The 19,342-nt window shown below is 42.3% G+C and overlaps 1 protein-coding gene across 10 annotated transcripts in view; it reads right to left on the bottom strand.

The window, feature by feature from the left end:
- The window catches only part of OXR1 (oxidation resistance 1), a 304,340-nt gene that overhangs the window by 76,291 nt on the left and 208,707 nt on the right, over window positions 1-19,342 (bottom strand). For 8 of the 10 annotated variants that reach the window (XM_049821593.1, XM_049821637.1, XM_049821578.1 and 5 more), the window contains one exon: window positions 463-545. In XM_049821593.1, coding sequence (XP_049677550.1) covers window positions 463-545 — 83 coding nt within the window. Of the gene's footprint in view, window positions 1-462; window positions 546-12,937; window positions 13,095-19,342 lie in introns of those variants that run through there. The other 2 variants (XM_049821627.1, XM_049821674.1) reach the window with 1 other exon arrangement.

Raw genomic sequence — 19,342 nt, 5'->3', positions numbered from 1 at the left:
AAAGGCTCCATTTTCAGATACTGCTGCAGAAACAGATCAGTACAGTAAAAGGTAATCTATGAAAATTATTAGAACACCAGAAGGTCAGTATCAAGATATAGCTTTTCCCTTCCCAACTTTATTCTGTTATTTCTCCTCATGTCAACAGTTTATTAATAATGCTGAAAGCAGGGAACTTGCACATGATTTTATAATTAATGTTATTTACTATTTCTAACTAGTTATCTAAAAGTGAACCAGTCAACAGATTGATTAGCTTGGTTTTTTTGAAGAAAAAAAAAAAGCATTACTCAAGTACTACTAGCTAATTCCCAATTTAATTCCTGTCAAAATCAGCTATCAGATACGCAGAATTCTAAGATTAAAGGTAATGCACATTACTGTTTTGCTTATATTTTGTAATGAAACTTTAAGTCTGCACTTGCTATGCAATGACATTCTAACAATAAAGCAGTAACTTACAGAATATTCAATAGTCCCTTTAGGCTTTTGAAAAGACATTCGTCGCCCATCTTTCTTGTCTGGGGTCTTCTTCTGGCCAGTGTCTGAAAAAAATTGAGGCAATGTGCGTGTTAAATTCATTTTCCTCTCTCAGTACTGTCACAGGCTGCTGACTACAGCCCCGTGGGCAGACATCTAATTCACCAGTTACACAGCTTGCTCCCGGTGACTGCCTAACAGACAACCAGCTGCTAGAATAAGGACTTCATTCCTCTGCAATGCTTTAAGAATTTGACCAATATAAACGACTGATAACTGGGAATCAACTAACTGCATAAGTACTTGCTGCTATCCAGGAAGCCGTTGATGAAGGAAGACTAAATAGGAGACTGACCCCATCAGGCAAGCAACATTTCTGGAACTACTGTGTTTAATTGGTTTTATCTCATACCCAGTCTGCTTTCATCTAGAGGGGAAATGATCTAGAGTTCCTGTATGTTTGATTTAATCAGTTGGGATTTTTTGTCATTGCTTGATAAGCATAGAGTATTTAAAGCTTTTTTTATAAAACAAAGAGCATTAGTGTTCAACTTCACAATTATCCTGTCCTTAGCAAACACATACAGTCTATACATAAACAATAAAGATTCTAAATAAAGAAATAACACAAGTTAAGAACTGTTTTTTCTATTGAGGCATTGTATTTTGATGACCTCCATTTCATAAGCCGAACAGGCAACAATTTGTACTTGAAGTAAAATCTACTATTTTATACTAATTGGCTTGATATTTGTGATAAACACAATGCAACAGTGAACTTAGATGATACAACAGAAAGCATTTAATTCTACATCTTCATATAAATAGATATCTTAAAAAAAAACACTTTTCTACACACATGCATTTTTTTAGATGAATCTCTTAAGTTAGGTCTCTGTCACAAGACCTCCACCTTCAACAGTTAAATATCTGCTATTAAGGAGCCCAGAATACTTACGTGAAGGAGATGCGTTAAAGTTTCATGCTACAACAGGACTAGTTATACTCCCATTTTGAAACATTCAAATTTCTGTTGCCATAACTGAATATATTTAGTAAAATATTTCAAACCAAATATAGTAGAAGAAACAAACCTTACAAAATATATTATTTCAAAGTATTTTAGCATGGCTAGATTGAGAATAGAAAACATACTGTATGTCTTTTTAAGCCTCACCTGACATAGTAAGGAAATTTGCTATAAATTGCCAGCAACTTTTGTGCATTATTATTTTTAACTAGTATCCTGACTGCAACAATGGACAAGAGACTAGATAGTACTTGCATGAATTTCATATACCCCCTCTCAAATTTCTACATGGATAGTTGAAACTATTAAGATATGAGAGGTGGGGGGGGAACCAAAACAACACAAATAACACAGGAAGTTCTGCAGTGCCAAAAAATAAGAAACAAAATACTACTACTAATAACAACAAAACAAAAAAATAAACCTCAGCAAATATCTTACATTTGCTATATAGGGCAAGCTGCAGAGGACAACAATAAAAGTGATTTCTAGCAGACTAGCAGATTCAACATAGTACTCTCCTGGGGTATTCTTTATATAATAAAGAAATAAACATTGGACTAATTCTACTTCTTTTATATACTGAAAAAAGTCTGAGGAAGAATATTTCCATATCTACAAGATAAAAATTTATCTATGGATGGTATTAATTATGGTAAGTTTTTATAGCTATGAATGACAGTCAAGACTTTAAGCCAACTTTTAAAAACTTTCCAGAAATTCTGAAAATCTAGGCACTGTAATTCTGCACCCAGCTATATTCATTCAATACATTAAAAGGTTTCTTCCCTTATTTACTAATTGCAGCTTTTAAAAAGTTACCCAAAATAAACCTTTATTTCTGATTATATAAACGGTTTTTAAAGACACTACAAATGTCTCCAGGGGAAATTAAGCCAACTCAGTAATGACTAAAAGTCTGTGTGTAGACTTAACAGTAGCCAACAGTCTCCTCTTCCAGGTCAAGTATTTTGTTACCAAAGTGTCTACCTGACCTTGCAACACAACAGGTGCCTCCTCAGCAAGCTACCGAAAAACTGCAACAGCTGCTTGACTAGCTGTTCCAAATTTTTCAGCCCATATCAAACCTTTGCCAGCAGTCTAATCATCTTCTTTCAACAGCAGTCTGGTTCAGATACTCCTAAGCAAAAGTCAAATGATGCAGGTGAAGAAAGACTGATCTCATCCAGGATCCTGTAAATGCCTTAATAATCTATACACTGAGCACGCCTATTGTAGAACAAGCATCTTCTTCCCCTGTCTACCCCCACCCCCCCACTATTAGATAGAAATAAAGACGCCCCATACTACAAAAGTATATATGCACTTCAATTGTATATAGCCCAATGTTGTTTGTGTGGGTTTTTTTCCCCCCTAACCCAAATTTAAGTTTCCTTTTGCTTCTTACTGGTTCATGTATAAGTGTCTAAAGAGTTTGCAGACAGGTGTCACTCAAGAGTTCAAGATAAGTTATCTTCTCCCTCTCCAGTAACTGAACAGTAGAATAAAGTCTTGCACAAATAACCACTTCTGTTCCTCATGCCAGAAATGAAAAAGGAAAGTTATTTGTTCTTCAGGGCAGAAAGACCTGTTGCTTTAGACTTCAGAGCACTCTGGTAACTTCAGGAAAGCAAGAACAACCAGTGGGTAGAGGTGTGGATGAAGGTCCCTGTTGGATGCACCTTGGAGGAAAGCAGACATCAGGAGAACTCCTACGACATTCCCCAGGAGTTTATAATCTGCAGTTTTTAATCTTTTCTTTTTTTTTTTTTTTTTAATGTCATCCCCTTGATACCTAAGACAGTAGTAATTCCTACCCTTCCCATCAGTGCCCACTTCCATTCCTTCCCTCTGTGATAGCATCATTTCCTCCTCACTATATGGAGACACAATTCAGGAGTTTCATCACCCGCTGTGACTAAGTCCCCCGAGTCAAGAAGAGCTGGAGGCAGGCAGTGCTGAGCCGCATGTGCGCCGACTACCCAGCTGGCCAAGCACCGGGCATAGCTATCGAAATCCACACCTCTGCCCACAGCCCCAGTGCTTGAGCTGTCCCTTCATAGAGAACCCATCCGTTTCACCTAACACCTCAGAAACAAAACTAGGAGGTACTTCAATTGTGAAAACAGGTCAGAGTAGCAGAGACATGAGTTCAACCTCCCTGATGGCATACTGCAAAGCCTCCAACTATCTCTCGCTGAACGAGCAGTCTATTTATTTTTGAGAGGAAAGTGAGTGCAACTTTCAGCCATCCTTGTGTTCTAGGAAGCACGTGAAAGGGGAAACAGCTGCCAGCATAGGATGCAGTGGTCCGAAAAGACCTCAGCACCAACAAAAATCAGTCTCATCCTTTCATTTTACTTATTTTCCTGACGATAACTCTGTTGCACACAAGCTCATCTTGTTAGGTTACCCACAACCATTAACTCATCGGCCAGCAGTACCCAAGTGAGACTACCAAAGGCTGAAGTTCTCAGACCACAGGTATAAGAAAAACCTGACACCACCGACCATGCTGCACACAACCTCAAGAGTCAACAGTAACTTGTTTAACAAGGGGATCTGTGGTGCTAGGTTATCGGATCTCTAGCTGTGCTGTTTTAGACACAAATAAGACCAGACCTTTCATAACATCAGGGTTGATGCTTTAATTCTGAACTACCATTTCACAGGACTGGACCTCCACAACAACTTGAAACACTGAAGTGAAAGATTACATGTCACATCCACAAACAACAAGAAAATATTTAAACTATCTAGGATTTGAAAGACTAGAACTAGAAAGATGCAGAAGGCAGTGTTCAAAATGACACCAGACTGATATTTAGTCTGAATGCATGCATACAGAAACTTAAGATTAAATGACTGTAGCATAAAAATGGTTACATATGATCATCAACACAACCAGAGAGAAGTATTTACTGTTCCAACATATTTATACAAGATAGGAAAAGGGGTATTAGGAATATCATGTTTTAGGAATATACAGTTTTCAATGAGGCAGCTTTGACCTTAAAATATGCAATAGTCAGTGGCACTATTTAACTGCAATTTGAAGACAACTGAAGTTAAATTCCAACATTTATAGGGAGGCTTCTACAAACTGCTTCTGTATGGCCCTGTGCCACTGAATTTTGGTTGACTGAAAATATTCCTGTGGTGCTGCTAGTTCAAATTGACACAAGACTGACATTTCTTAGTATGCCATCTGAGCTGAATTGTAGACCTTCAGTTTTCTGCTTGCTGATGTTTCTAGCACATCCTTTGGACTTTGGCAATAAGAGCTGATAAAGAGAACTCAAGATTTGTACAGTGCGTAACAATACAATGGTACATGCTAAGAACTGCTTAGGAGTATTTTCAATCTCCATGTAGAGCAAAATGTACTAAATTTTCCTTTAAGCTACTATTTTCTGCATGATAAGCTTAAATCTCAAATAACTTGCAATGTTTCTCAGTTACTGATCTATTCATTTCAATGTTGACAGAAATTATAAAGACCACTTTTTCCAGAGGAATAAATTGATAAACCAAACAAGTATCCTCTGAGATAAAGCAAGTAAGCTGGACAAGTCGACAATTAATGCAAATTGTTTACAATTAGTAACTGATCTTATTATGGCCAAGAAGATGAGAAAAAGAGGATTTATCCCCCTGCCCACCCCCACCCCCAATGAGAACTGCAAGTTATGCATCAGATTTACATGTGTTTAAGAAAGAGGCAGAAGCAGCAACCTTGCTAAATGCTTGTCTAGGACACAATTTTTCACAGGCTCTTAAAAAAAACATGCAGCACATATGGGCTGAAGATTTTTAGAAACCGAATCACAACAAAGTAAGGAAAGAAAAGTAGTCTTTCTTTGAAATATTCTCAGAGACGTTGCTATTTAGCAGCACATGAAACAACTATTTGATAATCTGAGAAAGCATAGCTATTGCATCTTTATTAGATTAGTTCTGCTCGATAACAATTAGATCTTTATAATCTATTCACATAAAGAAACAAAAAAGATTAAAGTAGGAAATCTTTATATTCCATAAGGCTTGGTGACTTGGGTTTCCTAATAGCAGGGGCTACATCTCAGTAGAGCAACTGCCTCATTGACCCTTCTCCCCCTCCTGCAGTTAGATATGCTTACGCTAATTACCGGAATATTATTTTCAGTTATCTTCCAATGTCTTAGGAACCAGAAACAAAGAGGCCCTAATAGCCTACAAGATGCTAGTAGCCTCTAGTTTTCTAGCCAAAATGGTAGTTTTCACACCAAGGCAGTGTCATGAACAATGCCCCCTTTAGCCTCCTCTTGCTAAGCAACTGCTACTTATTCTGTGATTCAGTCTTCCCGAGTAAGTCATGCTCTCAAAACTCTTGATCCTTATCACTGCTCTCCACATGATTCTTTTGTTCACATTTTTCTCAAGCAAACCCCCAAACTAAATGCATCCAAGACCTTTGAAGTGCTGATGCAGCATTAACACCACCACATCAAAACAGCTTTTTCCTGCAACATAGATTCAGCACTACTCCAAGTTCATTCTGTGATCCTCCCAACACATGACCGTCTTTTCTGCCATCCAGGCAGCTGCATAGCACATTGGCAGAAATAAATGCATGCTTTCAGAATGAGAAAAAATTCAATAGAAACAACTTTAAGGCAGGCCACTTCTCCAAATGACTAGGAGACACAAAGCCAGCTCCATGGGTGACACTCCTGATACATGTGCATCACACAGGCTTTCTTCTAAAATAACATTTCACATCCAGGGTAAACAGAAATGCTTCACCAAATTTTATGCCACAGCACTTGTTCACAACAGTAAGCTTCCTTCCCAGTTCCATCTGAAACATGTATGTATACAGTTTAATTCATTAGAGATTACCTAAGTGCAATCTCTACCTCCTGTACAACCTCTCTGCAGACCAAATTCATATATTAATGAAAACTTGCAAAAATCATGGCTGCTCTACTGAGACAGCAAAGGAAGTCAACTTTTCCAATTAATAATTATTGTCCACCTCTTTCAGGTATTTAAGCCCATTTAGTCATATATCTTCAAGTCTACACAATACCACACAAGCAGTTTGACCATCAAGCAGCAATATCAAGCTATCCTTAGCCAACTTTAAGAATTTACACTTTGCCTTATCACACTTAAGCCAATGGTACCTAGTTTTTCTAAGCTCAAAGTCAGTCAGGTTATCCTAATAATACAGCAGACTTGAGCACTGCAACTGCTCTGCTAACACACACAGAGACCTACTGTGTACTTGAAATCATACCCAATGCGTCAGTAAACATCTTACTGTACAAGTTTATTGCATTAGGTTTGCTGATGACATCAAACTAGGGGGACCGGTCAACGTACTTGAGGGCCGGGTTGCCATTCAGGGGGACCTGGACAGGCTGGAGGAACAAGCTGACAGGAACCTTATGAAATTCAACACGACAACAGTCCTCTTCATGGGAAGGAAGAATCCCCTGTGTTGTACAGGCTAGCACTGCCTGGCCAGGGACCAGCTCTGCTGAAAAAAGCCTGGGGGTCTTGGTAGGCAGCAAGCTGAACACGAGCCAGCCGTGTGCCCTGGCAACAAGGACAGCCAAGAGCATCCACAGCTGTATTAATAGAAGCATAGCCAGCACACTGAAAGTGCCAGGGAGAAGCAACTAGTCTCCTTAAATTGGCACTCAGACTGCTTTTGGAATACTGGCTCCGGTGTTCCTGTCCCCCACCCCTCCACTCCCTTTTAATATAAGGCAGACACTGATAAATGAGAACTATTTCAGTGATGGGCCACCAAGGTGGCCAGGGGCTGTGAGAAGAGGCTAAAAGAACAGAGGTTCTCCAGCCTAAAGAAGAGATGGTTTTGAGGAACTGTAACAGCAGCATCCCATACCTTCTAGATAGCTTCCCCCCAGGTGTCAAGATGACAGAGTAGGGCTCTTCAGTGATGTACGGTGGGAGAACAAAAGACAACAGACATAATGGACAAACAGCAGAGCTTCTGACTGGATACAAGGTAAAAATCTAATTGCCCAGAGCAGTTGTGCAGTTTCCATCCCTAGACATTTTCAAGGTCCAGCTGAGAAACCTAGCCTGAAGTCACTGTCTTCCCTACTTTAAGCAGGGCTAAATGGTCTTGACTGCAATTCTAGTTACCTCTCTTTCCTCCCACATTTTTCTGGCAGGCAAAGCAGATGTATAAGGCCACCTCCAAACCAAGCCAGAAGGAGATCCACACATATAACACAGCAAGGTGTGTTACTTAGTGATGAACAGAACGGTATTATTGATACATGTAGTAAGTCAAAAGGCACCCATGAGCATGCATTAAAACAAACACGTAATACAGTCAAAGGATACCAGATTACTTGAATAAACTGTACTTAGATTAAAAACTAATCTAGCAGACAACTGAAACAGATACACACTGAACTTCAGTAAAACATCTGATACATGTGGGAATCCAATGAACAGTAAAAAATGGAGTAAGAATTGTAAACTATGTCAAAAATTCACTGAAGGGGAGAGTGAAATAGAAACTAGCAGAATGGAGGGGTATATCAATGAGTTCCCAATGGACTAGTTTTTAAAACAGTTCAGTTTCACATCAGCAAACAAACTCAGAGCACAATCAACAGCAAAGGCTGGGCAAAATGACACACAGTGAATTCTGTAGCCCCAAAGCTTGGAGAAAGAAAAGCAGGGCAAGATGTAGTAGTACAAAGCATATCATGAAGTAAAAGATCATTTAACATCACATACACTGAGGGAATAGTAAAGAACTTCTATATACTAGTAGCGCATAAGTCGGAAGAAGAGATTGTGCATACATTAACATATCACAAGATGACTGAGTCACCAGCCTGATACATTCCAAGATCACATTTGCTTCTTACGCCTGTACTAACTGAAGTATTTTCAGACATGGAAGTGAAGCATTAGCATCTTTGTAAAGGGTGCTGGTACATTTCACATGTGCTTCATCCGGAACAGTGTGTACAAGAAAACTTGCAGAACTGTGTCTCCCCACTTTGAAGCCTCTCTCATACTTGATCATACACCTGTTAATTTCTTAAAAGCGAAGTACTGAATAAGGATGAAGTGAAGAAATAACCTACTTTATTCTTATGCATGCTTTATTCTGAGACAGATTTTTAGAAAGGAAGATACTAACTTTTACAGCAAGACTTGACAAATGTACTATAACTTGGCCCTGGACATTTATCTTTCTAATGGGCTGCTGCTACCTTCACCATAGTACAGAGGACTGACAGGCCACATGGCTTACTGGATATACCATGTATGGTTATCTCACCAATCAAGACTCAAAAGCTGATTAAGAAAAAAATGTAAATAAACCCACAGGCCACATGGTTCAGAACTGAACAATCAAGTTGAGCCTGAGGGAGAAAAACAACAACAACAAAATCTTTTAATAGAAGGGAGCTAGAACAATTTCCCTGACAGACTGGTTAAGAGGATTCTCTGAGCAAGAAGTTCTGAATCACTGATTCTCATTTCTTTAACTTCTGTACTTACAGACTACTGCAGGAAGTCAAGACTGCCTGTGCAGTGTATCACCTCCCTCCATGAAGTGACCGCAAACAGAAGTGAAGTGAAAATGTCCCGAGGGAAGAAGCATGAGAACCCAGGTACGGAAGTATATCCTCACAGAATGAAAGTGTTAACTGGAAGAAACCTCTTGAGTACATCTACTCCAGCCTCAGTTTGAAGCAGAAACATTGTCAATATCAAATTAAGTCAGCTTAAAACTGTAATCTGTCCCAGTGATGAACCACTCTCCTTGTTAAGTTTTTTCTATTGTCCAATTTGAACCTCCCAGGCTAAAACTAGTGGCTGCTGCCCCTTCTTTTATCATCTCTTACTACTGAGAAGAGTGTGCCCCTTTAGGCAGATGTAGGTCACAGTTAAGATTGCCTCTAAGCTGCCTTGGTCTCCTCTTTGCAAGACTAAAGCCCAGCTCCCTCAATCCCTCCTCAAAGGTCATGTGCCCTACGCCCCTCAGCATACTGGCTGGACCCTCTACAGTTTCTCAGCAGCCTTCTTTAATAGTGGTACACCAAACCAAAAAGCATACTCAAAGTATGGCCTCACCAGTGCCACAGAAAAGAAGCTTAACCATGTCCCTCGCTGCCAGCCACACTCCCCCTTACACAGCAGACAAAGCAAAGAGCATACTAAACTATGAGACATGCTGTTGGCTCATTTAAGTAAGAGGTTTGCATAGATGAGACTTAAATTAAACTGAACGTTCAAGTTAATTCTGCAGTAAAGATAATCCTTAATCACACATTCCCTAAAGCCTTGAGTTGCATCTTAAAGCAAATAAACACACACATGCAACTTCAACACAATATATACCAATAAACGAGAAAGCTACATTCTGTCCAAGCTAAAGTCTCTAGGTAAATCCAGGCCTTGAATACATACATACTAGCCCTTCCTAGAAATTATCAACAGACTATCTTTTGAAGTTGTATTTCAAAGCCCACAAGGCCTTTTATTTTTTAAAGGAATTTTACACTCTGAAGTTATTGTTAGTGCCTTTACTAAAGCCAGATGCTTTCTCTAGAATTTCTGGTTCTCCTTGCATTTTTATCCTCCACCACAATCATTAAAAGACAAAATGCCTTTCTAAAGTTATGTCACTGACTTGGCTGCTGACACAAACAATGTTAACTAGTTAAACAGGTTTACAGCCTCCTATGGCACTACTCAGTCTCCCAGTGTCTCCTTTCTCCCTGCTAAGAAATACTATAAACTGTTCTGTATGTACCCAAAGAAGTACACAGGCTCAGAACAGTGATTTAAGGTACAGCACTTGAACAGACTTGCCTCCCTGAACTTGGAAACCTTATAGAGCAGCTGTTGAACTGCTTAGAAAGACAAGTGAGAAAACAGTAAATGTAAATTTACTAATATTACACAAATAAAATTGAAATACTTTACTGTAGATGTGAAATTAAAAATAATTAAGAAAAAAAGGTCGTGGTTTCTTTTAGAAATGTGAAACAGGGTTTTAAGGTATTTATGAAGAACTATTCTTTTAAGAAGTAATGCATAGTCACAACTGAACCATGCAAGGAAAATGAACACTGAAAAGATCCTTCTGAAAGTCCTAAGTAGGCAAAAAGATAGAATAATAAGTAGGCCTGGATCCAGAACACCACATACAGAGATTGAACATTTGGAGTAGTTAGAATTTGCCATTAAGGTTTAAGTTAATGTCAGGGGACCCATCTCTAATTAAAACAGTGTTGGATTTCAACTGAAGTATTGTAATCATTGTTACAGCCTCCACAGCACCCATTACCAGGGCACAAGAGGTTTGTGAAAGCCAGCAAAATGCTTGCCAGAAGAAGAATTCTACAGTCACAAGAATTTGTTTCTGCCCGTAACTGACAGAAACCCCGTGAAGAAGATGACAGCATGGGAGGGCCAGGATCTAATTGCCTCACACAGTGTGCTCTGCCTAGGTTAGGAAAAACTCAAAGTATGGTTCTGTCAAAAATTCTATGTACACAGAAACCCACCCTGCATTCCTGAACTGCAGTCACTTTTCATTAACACAAAATTTAAGTATTACATTATGGAATTATCTGAGGAAATCACTTCCTGCTCAAAGCTAGGGAAAAAACAAAACAAAACATTATAATGCAGTCTAAGTTAATCCTTTATCCCTGAGCAAGAGGGGAAAAACAGTCATAGAGAGCTTCTCCCTCCAAGAAATCACATGTATCACAGGAGACACTTTAGACAAACAGCTGAACACATGGCCTTGTAACTGATCAGAAGACCAGAAAAAGCTTAAGAGTTTTACTGCCATTTTGCTTATGCAAAAGTGTGTAAGTAATCTTTATCAACAAGCCTTTAACACTTTGTAGAGGCCTTATTCAAGATACTTCATCTCACTGCTGAAACACTAGTTGCTGTCTCTTCCTCTCCCTGTATGTCTTGGGGTACACAGAATAAAGAGAGAAAGAGTGGCACTGTAAATATTGCTCATTGCCTATTATCCGTTCTGTGCAAGAAGTGTGATCCAAGGCACACGAGGAGACATCATCTACATCTGACAGACTGCACAAGCCTTCCTAGTGCCTTGCCTACTACAGTAAGTACCAGACCTTGTTTCTCTTGTTAAAAAACAACTATTTTACTCTTCCAAAATAACCTAAAGTAACAAAGAAATGTAACGGTCTTTAATCTTACCTTTCATTAGAGACCTGACTTCAGCATTACCTATGGACAATGACAAAAATGCGATTATCCACTTAGCACAGAGCTTCTTGAAACGGGAAGCTGCTCTTCAAATTTATTAGAAAGCATTTTCACAAACTTAATTCATATGTCGTCTTCTTTCCAAGCAGTCCTTAGACCATAGTGCTTTTACTAGTTACACCATGGTTTGTTTTTAATTGCCAATCAATAGCACTGATTGCTCCTAGAGTCCTTATTGCCCAGTCCTCTTCTGCATCCACAGTCTGCGTACGTTCACTGTCCACCCCTCCAGTTTTCCAGGTGTTTCTCACCAATCCGAGTACTCGCTTCAGATGAGCAAGTTACAATACCCATACGTACAGCCCAACAACATTATCAAGAAAAGAGGGTGACAGAAGCGGCCCTCTTCCTCCCAGGGACGGGACAAAAAGAGTCACTTACTGCCTGCTGTCCGACCACGGAAAGGCAGAGGTACTACTTCTGCCCTTACCATCACCAGACCTACTCCCAAAGTACTGCTGCCTGTTCTTCAGGAGCACCTGAGAGGCAGAAACCACCTCGTACACCAAGGAGACCTCAAATCAGGGAGCTCGTGCTCCAGTCGCTTTCCCTCACCCTGGTCAGTAAAAGTACCAGGAAATGGTGCCTGTGTGTGGGAGGGGTGGGTAACGAAACGAAAGTCAACGCAGTAGTACTCTCACTGAAATCAGGAACACGAGCAGCAAGAGCAAAGCTGCCGGTTTGGTTTCTTGTTGTTACTAGAAGGGCTGCAACCCCTTCGGGGCGCAGCCTCCGCTCAGGCAGGCGCCGGCGGCAGGGCAGCCGCCCCGCCACGGCACGGCAGGGCACGGCGGCGGGGCAGGCCCTGGCCCGCCTGCCGGCCCCCCCCACCCCCCCGCCCTCCCTTCGCCCCCTTCCCCCGCCGCTCGGGCAGAGCAGCCGGCCGCAGGTCGCCGGGACACGGCAGGGCAAGGCTGCGAGCCCGGGGCAGGGCGGGGAGCCGCGGGCCGCTCCCGGCTGGGGAAGGGACCCTCGCCCCCTCCTGCTCCCGCAACGCTCTCGCTTCCCCCGCAGCTCGCTCCCCGCCGGGGAGGCTCAGAGGGCGCGAGAAGCCGAACCCGGTGCCCGGAGAGGCCCCTGACCGAGCGCTGTCCCCGCGCCCCCCGGCCCCTTCCCCGCCGGTACCTGGCGCCGGTTTGGCGGGGCCCGGTGCCCCGCGGCTCCGGCTGTCCGGGAAGCGGACCTGGCGGAGGCCGCCGGGCACGGCCCCCCAGAGGCGGCTGGCGGTGCCGCGCAGGAGGCGGCCGCCCTTGCCGGTGAAGGTGGTGAGGTAGTCCATGGCGGGGGGACGGGGTCCTAACGGCCGGGGGGCGCCGTGGCCGGGCCGGACAGAGAACTCCGCGCGGCCGCCGGCCCCGCTCCACAACTTGTGCAAACTTTGGGGCTCGGCCCCGCCTCCATTTAAAGGGGCCGCGGCGCCGCCGCCGGGGCTGGGCGCGACCCGCGGGCCGTGAGAGAAGCCGGCCGGCACAGCCGAGGCCGCGGGGGTCCGCGGCCGACCCCACGCCCACACCCAGGCGCGCCCGGGGCCGGGGCAGGCCCGCGGGGCGCCGCGCGGGGCCGGGTTCGGCGGACGCGGGGCCGCCTAGGCCGCGGCCGCCCTCCGTCGGAGGAGCAGCCTCTCCTCAGCGGCTCCCGCCGCCCGCAGCTGCCTCAGCGCCCCGCACCCTGCGGAGGCTCCTCGTTCTTCCACGGGACGGCGCGGCGGGCAGGCAGGCCTCCCAAACTGCTGCAAGAAGGCGTCCTGTCCGCGGGCCGAGAGGGCTTTTGGGGCTGGAGGCCATGAGGGGGGCTTCGTGACGGCCACCAAGGGGAGCGGTGGGCGCCCGGGTCTCCTCACTGCCTCTGGAACCTGGGCGCTTGGGACGTGGCTCCCCATTAGTCTCGGGCAGACCCGTGGCCACCTGTACGCCTTCACGAACTTCTCCGCGGTTTGGGGTTTTAGTTGCGTTTTGTGAAAGCTCGTCGCTTTACGGTGACGTGCTGCCAGGCTTTCTGTTAAGTTCTAGCTTCGCGTCTCTGCTTCCCTTTACTAAGCAGCACGAAAACCACGAATCAAGGCAATCTCTTACTCTTAAATCTTCTCGCATTCGTGGATATTAAGATGTTTTACCACTGCAACTGTAAAACAAGACCAGCTGTGTGGTTTTGCTGTTCCGCTTCTGATCCCTCACGCTCTCAGACTGGCCTGCCGTCTGGGATGCCACTGTCCTTGTGCTAGCCCAGCCATGTCACCCCGTCCTCTGTGTGTTAGCCAGCTTTGATAACTGACTCAGCCTTTGAACTCGCAACGTCGCTTCAGTCTTCCAGCAGAACTTACTAGGCATCCAAATGTTTATTTCTCTATGAAAAAGACGATTGGCTTCTGGTGTTCATTTGTACGATCACATTCTTTGTCCTCGCAATTCTTGGAACTTTTAAGGTTTGAAGAAATAAAACCAGTTAGAACATGATCCGGCATTTTAGCAAAGAAAGAAACAGCGAAGGCATTGAATCTCATGATTAAGATCCGCCTTACAATGTGCGTTCTGCACGTATTGAGGCTGGAAGAACAGCCATATCATTATATTTACTACCTGTGCCATAGACGTTAAGAACGCAGAACTGTAGGATAATGTCCTTATATTCTAATCAGAGTATGATGCAATTATATGCTGCATCTTGCTGCAAATGAAAGCATTGTTTAATAAAAAATGCTCTTGTTGAGCCAAATCTATTGTGTACATGCAGAACAGAGGAACAAAGTGCTGAGCCATCTCAACTCCTATTCACTTGTAGCAGCTGCTCAATTAAATCAGAGTTTAACGTCAGCATTTTGGAGTGCTGATTTCTGAGGGTTACTTGATGTAAACAGTACTCTCAAATCAACCTTTCTACTACTTAAATCAGTTCCTGCTCAGGAGCTAATGATGTTCAAGACTTTTTTCAAATAAAACCTTTTCACTGAAACAGAAGTAGAAATTTTCAGCAGAATTAGCTCTCCCTCCCTCCCCCCAAAACCTGCCAGTAGAAATGTATGTGTAATCTGTCTGTTCCAGGACTAATGAATAAATCAGGAACTGCAGAGTCACTGCATGGTCTAAGTACCACTAGATGTTTAGTATATAAACTATTCTGCCTACCAGATCTGTCTTGCCCTAAACACTGTAATTAGTTTTCATCTCATTACAGTGTTTCCGCTGTGAAGAAGTTATGGTTGCTCTTTTGCCCTGTTGATTCTATTTTAGGCAAATTTACCTATGTCTTTGCACCAGGCATGAGTTTACAACTGTGGTGCTCAGCACTTTTGAAACTTTGAGCTGGCTTGTCCACCAGTACTCTAGCCACATATGCACCTCTGTTACTGTACTCATTGCATGTATTTCCTCTGTTGTTTGAAACAGTTCTTTTTTTTTTTCTCTTCCAAGCCCATATTATGCAGCATTTATCATTATACTGCAGTGGTAGAGGCTGCAGATTCAGATTCAGCCAACATTTTGATAAAGGTAAATGTTTTGATAACTATGAATTTGTTGTATTTTAGCAGCTTTCATCTGCTTTGTTCGCAAATCATAGAGTCATAGAGTGGTTTGGATTGGAAGGGACCTTAAAGACCATCTAGTTCCAACCTCCCTGCCATGGGCAGGGACACCTTCCACTAGACCAGGATGCTCAAAGCCTCATGGCCTGGCGGGTTGGCCTTCCTTCCTGGCCAACACTTCCCAGTGTGGGGCATCCACAGCCTCTCTGGGCAACCTGGTCCAGTGCCTCACCACCCTCACAATGGAAGAACTTCTTCCTTATATCTAATCAAAATCTACCCTCTTTCAGTTTAAAGTCATTACCCCTCATCCTATCACTACACTCCCTGATAAAGAGTCCCTCCCCATCTTCCCTGTAGGCCCCCTTTAGGTACTGGAAGGCTGCTGTAAGGTCTCCCCAGAGCCATCTCTTCTCCAGGCTGAACAACCCCAACTCTCTCAGCCTGTCTTCATAGGAGAGGTGCTCCAGCCCTCTGACCATCTTCATGGCCGTCCTCTGGACTCGCTGCAACAGGTCCATGTCCTTCTTATGCTGGGGGCCCCAGAGTTGAACGCAGTACTCCAGGTGAGGTCGTAGTCTAACTGAACTATAAAATGATCACCTATTACTGCAATGCAATTTTCATAGTATTGAAAATCATTGCCTGCACTCAGAAGCATCCATTTAGCAATGTTTTTACTTAGGAAGAACAAATTCTTCAACTGAACTGTCTTAACTATAAAAACAAGATTTAGGTATCTGTGCTCATAAAAGGTAATACTACTCTTTAAGATATGTGGCGTTGACTACTGATAAAATTTGAAGACACTGCGGTAATACAAGCATTATTATTGCATTATTATTACATTGTGAAGAATATAGTCGGAGTTATACTACTTCAGTAGGCATCTTCAACACAAACATCCAGCAATACTATTATGAGCTTTAAGATGCTGTTTCTACTTAGTTGTGCCACACCTATGACAGCAAGTTTTTTGACAAAAGATCTCCAGTCTGAAAACTGACCAGGCTTAATCCTGTGTCATTTATAAAATGTAATATATTGGGACTTAAGGTTATAGCCCACATTTCCATCTGAAAAGCTTTGCAGCATTCCTCAACTTTTTAATTGGTAGGAGCAACGTAAACACTACGTACATAAGCAGTGTGTGTCCCTTTTGCCATAAAACTAAACTAAATATAAATATGTTCTACAATATTTATAATAATTTTTTACACTTCTATTGATCTTGAACACCCTTACAGAAACTTGATCATACTGGTTTTATGTCCTTAATGTCTAGAAGCAACCAGGATTTCGCTGAGGGCGGGTAATAACTTTGTATTCGATCTCTGAATGTGCAACAAGGATCAATCCTGGGTTTATTTTCTGGCCTGTGGTATCAGCACAGAAAGCGTACCTCTGTAAGCCAATCACTTAAAACCGCCCCTCCAAAAGAAGGACCTGGTCCTACCTGCTCTGAATTGCTTGTGCCTGTTCTGGTGCTACCAGTGTGAGCACGAGCAGTCATTTGGCAGGTGAACGAACTGCGCAGTAAAGCTGATCCATTTAAAAGTATCTTTTAGTTTACTCAAAACTAACTAAACATACTTATTTTTTTGAGGGGCTAATATTACCCCCAGTTAGATCTCCAGACCTGGTTGAGTTGTGTGTAAGCACCTGTGGAAGCACAAGTTGCAAAGCAACAGAAGAGTAAAAGTGGCTGGAAGAAAGGAAAGGGAGAGAGGAAGCTGCAGGCCAGCCTCTCTGTTTTCAGTGTTACTGTATGTTAGTTCAAAGTGATAGTGAAACTGTGGCACAAGTGGAGATGCCTTCATGTCGGTATTACACACAAAAACACCTTCAGTAGCTAAAGAAATGCCTGACAGAATATGTCTGCATTTATGATGCAACGCTTAATCACACATTATGCTAATCTGGTGCTGTAAATAAAGGCACAACCTGGTCTTGTAGCTAGATCCCCAAGTCCCAAAACAGAGCAGGCAGAGAGCTGCTTGAGCTGCATCCTAAAAGAACTGGTGGTGTAGGGAAGACAGAACTGGCATCAGTTTTGGTCAAAGAGAAAAGGACACAACGAGGAAAGAGTATTTCCGAGGTCTGAACATAGAATTATATATAAAAGTATTGCAAAGCAGAAAAAAAAAGGGTAAAAACACAGCAAGTGGTAGTGACCTATCATTTCTTCTGGGACAGATTCATTGCTTGTGAAAATAAATGCAAATTGCAGCAACTAATCCAGGCAAAATGCCAGCAGCTGCTGTGCAAACTTCCTTACGTCTTGGCCAGTTCACATGCATGGTGTACAGGATATGGGCCTCTTGCAATTCATCTTGCCAAATTTCTAGTGCTACCCAAGGCAAAAGTGCACTAGGCACTAACACAAAACCCCTATTTTATTTTGTGAGAAACGAGGTTTGTACATGCTTTCCGAGGTGAAAATCTTGATGTCAGTCATTTGGCAATCAGTCCGTGTTCATTTGCATATAAGCAACCTATATGCAAGTATGTAATTTTGACAGTTTGAACCAAATGCCTCATTTAAGCTTCCTTACTTATTCTGGAGGCACCGACTCTCATCAGATGCTATGAGGATGCTGGATGCCTTTGTTAAGTATTCTAAATTAGCATGTCTGGTCAAGACCCTACCATTTATGTGGTTGCAAAACCTATAATGAGTGGCTAAAATAGGGATTTGAATTAGAACATGCATAAAAGCCTAACCTCTCTTAATTTTTAATGAAACCTATTTTTAGTAATGTGAAATAATTCAGGAATTGTTTGGGGTTTTTTCCTGGTGAAAAAGCTAAACTCTTAAGACACAGAAAACCAGACTGCAGTCTGTTTCCAATGCTGTTTCAGTAAAAATTAAATGCAATGCAAAAGGCACATGCAGTCCCTGAAGGAGGGGCTAGGACTGAGGCATGCAGAACTCCCACATCCTCAGGCATATTTCCTTATGAACCCACTAATTTCAATGATGAAGTACGTAAGTACACAGTTCCAGAAGTAAAAACAGTTGCACAAGTCTATTTTTGTGATTAAGAAGGTCCAAATAGTTCCAAAGGGCAATTTGGTGTCACTATAAATTTGGGAGAAGTTTAAAAGAGATAACCAGTAGGTGACACTAACTAAATGGGCATGTTTAAAACAGGCTCTTTACAGAGAACTGTGGGTTAGGTGTGTCTGTTCATACAGGTTTCACAATACCACATCCTCTTTTCAGATTAGACACTCAGCAAGAAGGAAGCTATCATCTGCATACAGCCTCAGAAATGGTAAACCTGGAATTTCAGACTTCAGTAGGAAGAAATCTAATTCTGTTTTTACTAACCAGCTCCCTGTAAGATTAGAATGAAATGGGTGCCAGCCTCCCCCTTGATCACTGATGCTGTTCACTATTCAGCAGAAAATGTCACATTGAAGGAACAAGGCAGAATAAACATGGGCAACAAGGGAATTTGGCAGTCCTTGGTTCTGGACTGGGATACTTCAAGTATAGGTTATGTTTTGTTTATTATCCCTGAAATAACACCAAAAAAGACAGGAAGCCATTACAGCATCTCTTTTAGGGGAGTTGCTCAGTAGAAAACTGAATCAAACTCCTACTTTATTAGTATTTCAAATCTGGCTTAATAAATCTTTCCTTTCCTTTTGTAGAGGCTGTATAAAATAAAGGTACCACAATTAGACATTAGTTTTTTCCAGGCTGAGTAGAACATTTGGACCTTGGGCACCTCAGCCTCCCGCTACAATGCATTTAAGCATCAAAACATGCAGTCCGAAGCACTGCTCCTTAGGTCTAATTTCATAATATTTAAGTACTGTAACATTCACCATGTTTAGTTTTTGTCTTACCAAATCTAAAAAGTTTCAAGAGGACAAGTCATTCCTGTCAGATGCCACTGCAACATCTGACCTGTTTGTGCTTTGTCTCTTCTGATATAGGTTGTAGTTACATAAATGTTATGGTTTTCTTTGTTATGTTGGTATCTAACGTAACCCAAGTC

Source organism: Accipiter gentilis, chromosome 2 (genome assembly GCF_929443795.1).
Source record: "Accipiter gentilis chromosome 2, bAccGen1.1, whole genome shotgun sequence".
NCBI lineage: Eukaryota > Metazoa > Chordata > Aves > Accipitriformes > Accipitridae > Astur > Astur gentilis.
The sequence above is the reverse complement of the archived record's forward strand: the minus strand, read 5'-3'. Positions and strand labels throughout refer to the sequence as shown.